This window comes from Mytilus californianus, unplaced genomic scaffold (genome assembly GCF_021869535.1).
Source record: "Mytilus californianus isolate M0D057914Y unplaced genomic scaffold, xbMytCali1.0.p SCAF_14, whole genome shotgun sequence".
In the NCBI taxonomy this organism is placed as follows: Eukaryota; Metazoa; Mollusca; class Bivalvia; order Mytilida; family Mytilidae; genus Mytilus; species Mytilus californianus.
Genome location: NW_026262626.1, coordinates 9655510 through 9667705, shown reverse-complemented (window position 1 = coordinate 9667705; position 12196 = coordinate 9655510). Strand labels below are relative to the sequence as shown.

At 31.9% G+C, this 12196-nt stretch overlaps 1 protein-coding gene across 8 annotated transcripts in view; it reads left to right on the top strand.

The window, feature by feature from the left end:
* LOC127724137 (inositol 1,4,5-triphosphate receptor associated 1-like) overlaps nucleotides 1-12196 on the top strand; it is an 83545-nt gene that overhangs the window by 65359 nt on the left and 5990 nt on the right. For 6 of the 8 annotated variants that reach the window (XR_007992365.1, XM_052231002.1, XM_052231003.1 and 3 more), the window contains 7 exons: nucleotides 2501-2598; nucleotides 3226-3272; nucleotides 4526-4590; nucleotides 5470-5547; nucleotides 8839-8889; nucleotides 10246-10370; nucleotides 11973-12032. Coding sequence is in view for 7 of the 8 variants with exons in the window: in XM_052231002.1 (XP_052086962.1) it covers nucleotides 2501-2598; nucleotides 3226-3272; nucleotides 4526-4590; nucleotides 5470-5547; nucleotides 8839-8889; nucleotides 10246-10370; nucleotides 11973-12032 (524 nt within the window). In the remaining variant the exon portion in view is untranslated. Of the gene's footprint in view, nucleotides 1-2500; nucleotides 2599-3225; nucleotides 3273-4525; nucleotides 4591-5469; nucleotides 5548-6122; nucleotides 6156-8838; nucleotides 8890-10245; nucleotides 10371-11972; nucleotides 12033-12196 lie in introns of all 8 variants that reach the window. The other 2 variants (XM_052231004.1, XM_052231005.1) reach the window with 2 other exon arrangements.

Here is a 12196-nt window from a genome sequence, read left to right as displayed (position 1 = left end):
ACTCCTCGGGCTTTTCCTGACGCCTAGTATGTGAGCAATATGTCCCTCAGGGCCTCAAAAGGCAACTATGTTTATTCTCTTTCAGTCGTTTTGTCTCCGAACTTGTAAATGTAAATTATTTCCAACTCAAATCACACCAAAAAAACCACACTACCACCGAATACCCATGCAAGTGTAAATTAACACGAATATAAAATCTAAATGATTTCAAGATCAAGCTATTTCAGTCTCTTTCTGCCGTTTGAAAAATAATTAGTCAGTCGTTTGCTTGTAAATTTCGAGAGAAAAAAATTGTAACTGAACCAGTCTGACTAGAGCCAGCCCGAACTATCAACTTGCGTTTATAGACGCAAGTGGTTACTTGGAGCTGGCTTTAATCAGACTGTAACGGGACCTGAATTTTTTTTATTTTATTTTTGCCGAATCAAGTTCCCATGTATTTCTCAGCCTACGTTAACTTTCTCAGGCCTCATTCCGATGTTGATGTCTGCCCTGTGTAGACTTGGTCTATAGGGTTACAAAGCTAGCACTTTATTTTTAAAATGTTTCCGAAACTATATCGGATTTACTCTGTACAAACCAATGATTTTCAGAGACTGTTTACACTTGGAACATAGGGAAAGTTATTCGGCAAAATAAGCAAGTTAAACCACGTTTTTTACATTCCATACTAACAAACTATTTTCTGTATGAGTATCAAAGTCTGCTTATATTGTGCTTTTTCGCCTAATTCTATCCGTATTCTCATTCCGATAAATTTCCTTGTTCCATTTTGCCCGAGCGGTGTTTTTGACGACCATTTTAACATGAATTAATAGTTGCTTTTTCACACATCATCCCAAGTGTCTATAGATTAGATTTCGACTTTCAAAACAAAATTTCATGGCGATACGGCGCGCATCATGAATAAGTATTTATTGCAAAAATAAACCAAGAATAAAATAAAGTGTTAAAACTCAGTCTGTTATGCATAAAAACATATATAAGATAAATCGTGCAGATGCTTAAATATTAAAGAAACACAATATTTAAAAGTAAAGTAATACAATTTTAAAGGTTAACAATGAGCAGAAGAATTGCCGGAAAACGATAAAGCAATCTATGTCAAATAAGTTAACCGTTACGTATTGCATCAAAACTCTCAGCACTCTACATCTAGGGAAAGTTACCGTTAAAAATGTCACATAATGAATTACCAAAAATATTTTTTTTATTATTTAATCACATTGTGATTGCAGAACCTGCTGCATTGGCTTGTATGTGTGAACGTTATTCGATAACGTCAGGAACGATAACTTGTGGCATAACGTCATTCGGTATCGTGTTACCTTAATAATCAATCAATATTTGTTTTGAAATACTAGCTGGTTTGCTCACTTTATATAAGAACAAATACAGATATACAAATAAGGAGATGTGGTATGATTGCCAATGTGATAACTATCCACTAGAGACCAAAGTACAAGAATATAAACAACAATAGAACACTGTATAGCCTTCAACAATGAGTAAAACACTTACTGTATAATATGCTAGAAAAGGACTTGGCATGACACAATGAAACAAAAACTACAAACATCAATATTCGGCAGATGGCAAGAAATTGAAACATTGTTTTATTTAATTTGCCCCACGTTGATTTTGCTGTAAGCCTGATGTTTTAAAGAACTACTCTATATGCATGAAATTTAGTACTGGTATACTTTTTTTTAATTTCATAACAGAAGAATTTTTATTATCAGTGAAGATCAGATACATCATTAAAAGCACAGTTCCATTGATGTGTGGTTCTTTCAAAGTATTTAATATACTCATCTACATTCATCTTATTCCTTATTATACTCTTGCTCTAAAGAAGGTTGTATACTCCTTTCCCTCTGTCCATTAGTCTGTCCATCCATAACACATTTCTGTCTCATCCTTCTTAGCAACTACAACCAGAGCTTCTATATTTCTGGTTCCGAACTTCATATAGTAGGGTCTAGATGGGGGTATTCATTTTTTCATTCTTTAAACTTCTGGACGTTTTTTCTCTATTCTTAATTATTTTTTTTTTGCTCTTTATTTTGCACTTTTTGCTCATTCTCTATTCTGTAAGCCCATCCAGACCCTCATATTGGTAAGCTTAACTGTATGACACATTTTCAGATCACACACTTATCGACTTCCTATTTGCCACATGCATGTATTCTCTCTTCATTCATGCATATATATGTAGTAATTTTCTCAGCAATTACAATTAATAGCTCCTTCATATTTTGTTAAGTTTAATATTGGTAAGTTGAACTGTTTGCTTCCACATTGTTTGGTATATGTTTTTCCTTTCACTCAAAATCAAGAATGAGAGTATGAATTAGTGATTAGTAGCTTGCAGTACATCTTATTTTCTTAAAATATTTGGACTTGTGGGTGTTTTGCTGATTTCATTTCATTTTCTATTTTAACAAAAAGAAATATGAAATATGATCATAGAAAAATTGAATTGTATATATAATTCCAGGAGAAAAGAATGAGTAAAGCAATAGAAGTGATGATAGCTCATGTTGAAAATCTAAAAATGGCATATGAACAGGAACATAAGGAACTTGAAGAAGCTAGGTAAGGCCTTATAAAATGTGTAGATTTTCGAATCGGTCAGATACCTCTTTCTGTTTGACCAATACTTAAAATTTTTAAATATGTTGAATGGGCTTCAAAATTTTCGTCACACATGTTTTCCAGTACATGTATTGCTGAGCAGGATGACTTTATATTTGGTAAGCAACTTGACAGCATCAGATCTGTCAGACACCTACTTACTGATACTTTGAATTATGAGTTGGGGTATGCTTAGCATGACATCACATTCATTCTTGATCACACATGTACATTATCTATAAAACAGGAGGAGGCCTCGGTTGCCGAGTGGTCTAAGTATTTCAACAACTGTATCGCTAGCTTTTCAACACTGTGAGTACGGTACAAACCTAGCACATGGCAGTTGCCTTTGACTCCAATCTTAATTAACTAAGATTGTCAAGTTTCTCTCCAAGCACCTTGGATTTCAAATTAAAACTGTCTGTCATAATAGAGCCAGAAGTGCTGAAAGTGGTGTTAAACACCAACAACCAATCAATCATTTTAAAGCAGGAAGACTTCAAAATCTGAAACATTTAAACAAATCCATTATTACTACTGTGTATTCTCTATGGTTTGAAAACTAAGATTTAATGCTTTATTTTCCAGGAAACTTATTCAAGATGGTCGTCCATTTGGTCACACTTTCGATTCAGGTATATTTTAATATGAATTCTTTTGTTTACTTAATTACATATTCATGTGGCTATAAACAAACCACAACTTACCAATTCCTTTAAAAGTTTTTAACATGATACAATAACAGTATAATTTCTGTTCTATAGGGGTTTAACCCAGGGGTTTTTCTTCACCACTTTAATTCTTCAATGATGAAAGAGTTAGAGAAAATTGATATACATGTTAGATAGAAAATATTTTTAAAAATTAATGATGTGTGTTACCAAATAAGTAAGAAAAGCATCTTAGCTATGGTAACCTATGCCTTTTACATGCATAACAGCTAACATAAACCACTGAAAAAAATCATCCATTAGGTATTTTTTTCAACAACAGGTCATCTTTATAAATTTACATGGATTTAATTGGATTTCAAATTGAACTGGCCAATTGTCCAATTCAGAAAGCGAAATATTGATTTTTATTTCATTTTTCCTGAATTGGGAAATTAAATTCACATAATTTTTGGGGGGGCGGCCCTAAACTATATAGTAGAAACATCCCTGAAGATTTACATGTTAGACAGAGAATATTTGAAAAATCAATGATGTGTGTTACCAAAATAGTAAGATTTAAGGAAAGATTTACATGGTTCAAGTATTTAGAAAAATGCCAAGCAGTCATCCCTTTAAATTCTTAGGTCGTATCATTTGGCCCTTGGAAGCCTATATAAGACTTAAGTGGAAGTGAATAATTCCTTCAAAAAGTAAATTCCACATCCAGGGGCTGATCCAGGATTTTAGGTTAGGGGGAGTGCAAACTTAAATTTTTTTGAGGTAAAATTATCGAAGTATTCTGTATTAAGCTGAGGACAACCTGTGCTTTGCAAATTTAAAGGGGGTGTGCACGCCCAACAGGCAACACGCCCCGCCTGAATCCGCCCCTGACATATCATTGTAAAACCTTAAAGTTTATACCTGTGACCACACAAATAATGTGATTTTTTGTTCTATATAAAAAAATAAGGATATGTGGTATAATACGCCATTTCCAAATCTAATGCACTATGGGTAATATATTTCGAAAGTGTACACCAGAACGTTGTGATTGACTAACAACATCATTAACAAAGGAAATTCAACCAATGGCATAACATTGTTTTCATTTTGGGGTAGGAACAATGAAATTACCCATAGTTCTTTAGATTCTGAAATGGCCAATTGCCAATGAGACTACTATCCACCAGAGTTCAAATGAGGAAGTATAAACAATTAATTTTCTGTACTTTCAGATTCTGGATTTGCTTCAAGGAGGTCTGCATCAGTTTGCCAAGGAATTGGTGGTTTAGGAACAAAAGTAAGTCATTCCTTTGACTATCAGTGGCATAGGGGTGGAATATTTCTTCTTAAGCCTAAACCTGTGCCTAGTTCATGTCACTTGGCTTTTGAGAGAAGTCAAATTATAATTTGTATAAATGATAACCATATGTTGTCTTAAAATCATAAAATTATCTGTGTGAGGCTTACAAAAAGAGGCTTGTGCAGCATTTTGATTTTTATTGCAAGCAAATTTAAGATTTAGAGAATATAGGGTTATTCTTTTTAAGCTGAATCAATATTGAGAGGCAAAATCATGAATGTTGGACATCAAGTGGAAGCTGTGAAAATTTTATTCCTTTTGAACATTGTGAACATAATGTTTACACCAAAATAAAACGAATGCAGATAATTTACAAAAATGCACAACAATAGCATGTATATTATGTGCTCTGTAAGGGTAATATACACTCCACATGTTTCTTTTATATTCCTTTCACAAATATGAATGCAGTTTCTGGGAATAGAAGAACACATTGTCAGATTTACTTGTAATATCAAACTGAGGAAAGTGACTCGACCTTAGTTTTCAACACATCCTCATGTTGATTGCTGTGGATTCATTATTATACGTATTCCTGAAGCAAATTTTGTGGATTTCATGGATAAAGGTAAACAACAAATTCATATCGTAAACGAAGTAAACAGGTTCTACAGACTTTGTATACTAGTTTTCCTCAATTTTGGTATCAACGAAAATGTAAGAATTCACAGTATTAGGCAATCTATATGATTCTTCATGTAATTTCTTTTATTGGGTTCAAAGATAATAAGCATGAGGTTGTATAGATAATCAGAATGAGGTCAAGTTCATCCAACGTTCAATCTTTTTTTTATTCTAATTTTGGTTATTTTTCAGACAGCCAGACGGAGAGTGAGCGAGATTTCTGGTCCAAGAGTAGGATCCAATGGAACATTATCCCATTCTATGTCCCTGGTAAATATCACTACCATAGCAATCAGAAATAAAAATTTTAACAATTGCATGATTGTAAATATTTATAACCAATTCAAACAAAATATGATATATACTGAAATACCTTATTACCGTTTTTGTGATTAGCATTTTAGTAGGTATAGAAATAGGTTAGGATGTGATAAAAAAAAATTCTTAAAGGTGATGATTCAGAACATTCAGAAGCTTACTGAATGTTTAAGTACAATAGAATAATAGCCACACAACAAAATGCTATTTTTAAAAGTGCTATATATTCTATGCATTATTTAACAAGAGAATATGTTATTTCCGCCCATTTAATCAGCACATAGTAGCATTTTTAATGTTATATATATACACTGAACAGCATGTTTTTAATTTTTGTCCATTATAAAATTCTCTGTTTTCTCAATATTCTCCTATATAGCTTGTTCTTTAAATTTAATTTTTATATCACATGCATTTAACTTCTCTGTTTTCCACATGTGTTCTTCCCTTTTTTAAAGGTATTTTAATGATGTTGAACTTATGACTTGGTAAAATTTGAAATAATGATTTTTCGTTATTATTGTTAGCCAAAAAATCTAAAAGATTACAGTAGTAGACAGGTAAAATGGAATGAGTTTTGCACTAAGAATTGATCTGTTAAATACGTTTGATAGCTTTGATATTTATATTATTTACACAGGCCACATCAAATTTATAAACTTTTATCAAAATTTTTTGTTTTACTTGTCCAAATTTGCAATAGATCAAATACCATATAATAATTATACATATTTACGATGCAGTCCGGTAAATTCGCCCACATAAGGCTTTGATCGTATGTATTTCTGCTTAATTATATACAACTTGTATCAAATTTAATATAAATCGATTCACTGACAAATCAACTTTGAGTAGTTTATCTCATTTCCCAAAAAATATCTGAAATAAATTTTAAAATCAACAAAACAAGTGGGTCATCCGTGTTTTTATCGGAAATGTGTTTGTCTGGTAAATCCGCCCATGCTCAGTAAATATGTATGGTGGGTCAGTTTATCACAAAGTTGTGAAAGGAAAAGGTGATCTATTTATTAATAGACCACTTATAAAGAGATTCCAGATAATAAAAAAAAAAATTTCAAGTCAGAAATGAGTTTTGTAAGCAATAATATGATTATCCTTAGCTTTAGGAACTGTATTATATATATCACTAGAAATTTTTCGTAACAAAGGATTTTTCTTTAAAATTTTACATGCAGTGATGATAAGTACAGTTTCTATGAATAAAATAGCAGACGAAATATTCACGGAAGTGACAATTACGGAAGAAATGGTAGTGGGCGGGTTTACCAGACGGGCAGAATTACGGGACATTACTGTATGTGTCTTGAAAAGCATCTTCATTGGATGAAATAAACATTTACTCTTATCAAACTATAAAAAATCCAAGAAATTAAAAACTACTTTTTAGAAGGGGCTAGTACAAATACCCCCCTTATTATTTTAAAAGGAGAGGTGTGTACTGTTATACCTCTTCCTGTCTGTCCATCCCCAAAAAAATTTGTAGGATTATTCTCGGGAACTGCAAACCAGAGCTGCCGTGAAATTTGGTATCAACCTCCATGTGAGCATTGTATGCCATGTGATGCATTTTCACATTCATTGCTCATCAACTTCCTGTTCCCAAATACTTACTGGTATATATTTTTACACATAAATGCGATGCAAGAAATTTTCATTGCTTTTTTCTCGGAAACTACAAATCAGAACTTTCTGAAAATTGGTGTCAAAATTTATATGAGTATGCTGTACAGTGTAATGCATTCTCACATCCAATGCTTATCAATTTTTTGTTAAGTGAATACTCATATAGTTCAGTATCAAATTATCAATAAAATAGGAACTACTGATCAGAGCACTCATGAATTTGGTATCAAGCTTCATGAGAGCATGCTGTACAATGAGATGTGTTTTCACATCAACTTCCTGTTTACCAAATGTTAATAGCAGGGGGTATCATTAGTGAGCTATAGCTCAAAATTCAACTTGTGTTTATAGTATAGTTTGATAATAATTTTGAGACTAAATGAAAATTTTTTGGTGAGACCTTGATGACTGACTTATTTTTTTGATAAATTTAAGGCGCATTAAAATAAAATCATCAATAGATTTTTACAGGGTATATGGTTTTCACTTAAAATTTGGTGAAATTATTGGATATAAGGGTTTCAAAAATGAAATATATTGCATGTGTGTGTGTGTGTTCACACTTTTATATTCAATAATGGATTACACTAGCATCTTGGTATATTATATGAGTGTCACAAACAATTTTTTTTTTTTTTTGCAATAGTCCATATTGGTTGTTGCTTAATGTCAAGTGGCAAAATCAGTTAGAAGTAATACTATGTACTTTTCAATATTTCTTTGCATTCTTTTTTATATTATTGTTTGAAGGGCTATTCCAGAAATAATTATATTTGGAAGAGGGGTCAGAATGCATTTTTTTTTTATCCTATTATGCAATAGAAATGATTATTTCCCTTTTTTGCTAAGGCTGATCTTCAGAACAACTATTTTGGTCAATTTGTGGATTCATTTTTTTTCATGAGAACCAATTTTCGTGGATTGAGGAAAAACTGTTTTTTCTTTGATATTAATTTTCGTGGTTTTGCCATGGTCTGGTTACAAGCTTAAAGAAAAACTGTACCTCTTGGAACATTTAAATTCATGGTTCACTTATAACCATGAAATCGACAAAAATTGGTATCCCACGAATATTGATGAATCCACAGTTGCAAACATTTAAATCAAAGTGTTGAAAACCTATTTTTCTGGAAAAACCCTTATATGCAATGTTATAGATATTCATATATTTAAATTTATGCTTTGCAGACTTTATTTTGATTAAAGATTTTTCATCTGACAAAAAGATTTCTATTTTATGGAATTTACAGGACTTTTAAAATTTGTGAAAGCATCCCAGGTTTACTGAATCTTATGGCAATTGAATTTTGAGTAGAACTAATTTCACACAAAAATTGTAACAATTGAATAGTTTCCATTCATATGTTTGAAAATAAATACATTCAGATGAAAATTCTTTGTAGCTTTGTCTAACACATGTATTTAACAGGCATGTCAACTCATATATGATCTTGAAAAAAATTACAATTTATGAACGAAGTTTTAAAGGGCTATTTAGCCTGGGCATAGTAATGATTTGGTCATTTTGAAGGTATATATGAGTTGACAAGCCACAGTAGACTTAACACTAACTTTAGATATGCATGATTGTATTGTTAGGACTTGATTGATACACGGTTGGGACTCAGGAAAGATCCAAGGGATGATGAGGTAAAAATGTATATTCTTTACTTCAAAATATTGTTGAAAAAATTGCACATAGGTTTTAAATGACATCATGACAGATTTTACAAACCAAGTTAAAAATATAGCAGATAACTAAAATTTAGTATAGGCACTTTCATTTAAAAGGGTTACCAGATGTGTCTTTTTCTTCTTTTTTTTTTCTTTCCTTCTATGTTGACAAATATAAGTGCTCTTTTGGTAGAAACAGTGTTATCTATTTGTATACAGATATCTAATGGTTTGAAATGTTCATCATACCACATGCCAGTTATCCTTGATCTCATTTTCAAATGATTATTAAAATCAACTTCAAGTTTGTGTGATTAGATGAACTTTATGATTACTTTAGATAATGGGTCAACCTTAAAAGTATGTTTGTGATTAGATTTTATAGATAAAGGTTAATGTAATTGGTTTGTAGAAATGTTAAAGGTCGAACATTTTTCTTTTTGACAGGGTTCATTTGACCCTTACCTAATTTTCATGGGTACAGTTATTAAGGCTTCTGGAATGTGGAGAGTTTCTTTTTAGTTATTAAGTACTCTGAACTTTGATTGGTTGATAGCTAAAATATTTTTCAGGTATTTTCGTATTTAAGTAGATAATTGTTATTCATATTTGACCACAGCAAGTGTATACAAACAAGGATATCTCTTTTTTTTACCATCTCTGCCATCTTTTTTTTTTCTAAATGTATATGCCTTTTTTACCATTCAAAGAGACACTTGATCATTAATTTTATGCACTTTAAATAAAATGTGGTTGTTTTTGCTAACGTCATACCAAAAGAATAGTGGAATTAAGTTTTGAATGTTTAACTTAACCATCTCTATATTCATTGTATTTAAACAAATATACATATATCATGTACAATGCATTTAATTGAACAGCGAAATGTTTGTGTTGTGTAAATTTCACAGCAAAATGTCTACGGTGAAAATTAAATAATTTACAGTACATGTCTTTTAATCGTCAACTTTCCTCACAGGCAAGACAAAAACCATGTAATTAAAATTGTGTTTAATTGATTTTACTACTAGTGTACCAATTTTATTGTCATTTAAAGTTAAATAATGTTTATGGCCAGTTACTTCATTACAACAGATACCAAGATTGAGGTTTTGACTAAATGTATGATTTTGGTAAAGACGACATGTATTTATTTATTACTTTTTAAAATTAAAGGTTTATCAGTAGATATTACCTTTATGAAATAAAAAGTTGATAGTGGATATTTCCTTATTAAAATATAACAATGAAAGTGGATATAAGTAGATTGCATTTATTTAAAGGGAGTTAAACAGGAAACAATCAATCAATCAATCAATCATTTTATTCTAGGATGCAAAGTCAAAGTTCCAGAATGTTATAGCATCTACTGTGATGAAAAATTCAGTGACGAGTTCACTAAGGACAAACACTAGCGACAGACTATCTCTGAGTTCTAGAGAGCCATCTACAGAAGGGTAAGAATTATAGTTAATATATGATCTAAACAAAAGTGAAGTTTTTCAATGAATGTTACCCCTTTTGTATCCTATCCCTCTTGGGAGCCTCGGTGGCCAAGTGGTCTAAGTAGTTACTACTGTAATCACTAGCCATTCAACACTGAGGTTTTGAGTTCGAACCCCGCTCGTGCGGGTGCACTTGACTCAAATCTTAATTGACTAGGATTGTCAGTTTTCCTATCGAAGGTTGGTGGTTTTCTCCGGGCACTCCGGCTTCCTCCACCGATAAAAACTGGGCGCCACAAAATAGCCCAAAAGCTGTGCTTAAAAGTGGCGTTAAACACCAAAAATCAAATCAAATCTTATCCCTCTTTTTGATAAACCAAACTTTAATCTTATAATTCGTTTTTCACCATTTGATTTTTGGACATGGAGTGCAAGACAGATTTATAGTAACGTTTGGTTGGCTGGAGACTGTATAAATCCACTTTTCATACAGTTTAAACACTTTACCTGCAAACTTTCCAGAATGTTAGTATATATATTGAAGATGTGCACCTCAATTTGTGTACATATGGATAATTTTTTAAGATTTTCCAGATAATGAGTCATTATTTTCAATGTAGGTTGTCTATTTTCTAAAATCAACTGCTTCTACAGTTTACAGAGTCTTCAAACTTTGTAGAATGTATGTGTATACATTGAAAATAGGCATTTTGTGTACATTTTAGAAGAATTTTGGTATGTTTTAGCCTTTTATCCTGGGGGATTGAAGTATTGGTTATTTGTAGAAATCACTAGATTTTCCATTTTCTTGATGGCATTCAAATTTATTCTCCTTGGAGCATTTCAAATACTTGTACCATTACCAGTCGTATGGCATTTAAAATTACAAATTATAATTATTAGGACCTAGGTATTAAGTCTTTGGCCTGCTTTCTATATCAAGATTCTTCTCTACCTATTTACAAGAATTGCTGTAGATGTTTTGCATGTTGGTTTAAGCGGTGATTCCAAGACATTAAAAGAATTTAAATGCAGGTTATTTTATGTAAATTTGCAACAAGGAAACAAGCCAAGTTCAGCTGAATTCTTTCAGCAGTGGCGGATCCAGAAATTTTCATAAGAGGGGGCCCGCTCCAGTCATGCTTCAGTGATTCCCTTATTAATCAACCAAATTTTTCCCACAAAAGGGGGGGCCCTGGCCCCCTGGAAAACCCTCTAAATCCGCCTCTGTTCAGTTCCATGTACATACATTTTCAACTTACTTGCCCTATCCCTAGCAATGCAGTGAGGCACTCTAGTAACAAGAAGAATTAAATGTTGTATCATTATGGCCACTACATAATTGACAGTTATGGTATTGTTGTATTCGACATTACCCAAGGTCTCCTCATTTCCACATAAAGTTAACTTAAATGATATTTTTCACTATTTTTACAAAGATTTAAAATCCCTTCTTCTATTTCTGGTCAAAATATTTGTATACCATAAAGTATTAAAATACAATGCTTTGAAGTGACTAAGTGACTGTTAAATAACAGCATCACAATAGGTAGTTGCTTTTCATAAAATAATAGAAAATAGTGATTTATCAAAGACTCTTTTATTTATTTCCAGAGAGAGGTCTTTAACAGTTACAAAACAGAATTCCAAAGAAGAAGAGGCATTTCAAAAAGGGTATGCTTAGATTATAAAGCAGGAATCTTTTTCAATTGAAGAAATAATAGTTTTCTCTGTCTGTTAGCCATTCTGACAGTTTAAATTGAAGTAAACACAGCTTGATACAACTACTTGCTCCATGATTGGTACTTTTGCATGAATAAATTGTCATCCCGCCAAAA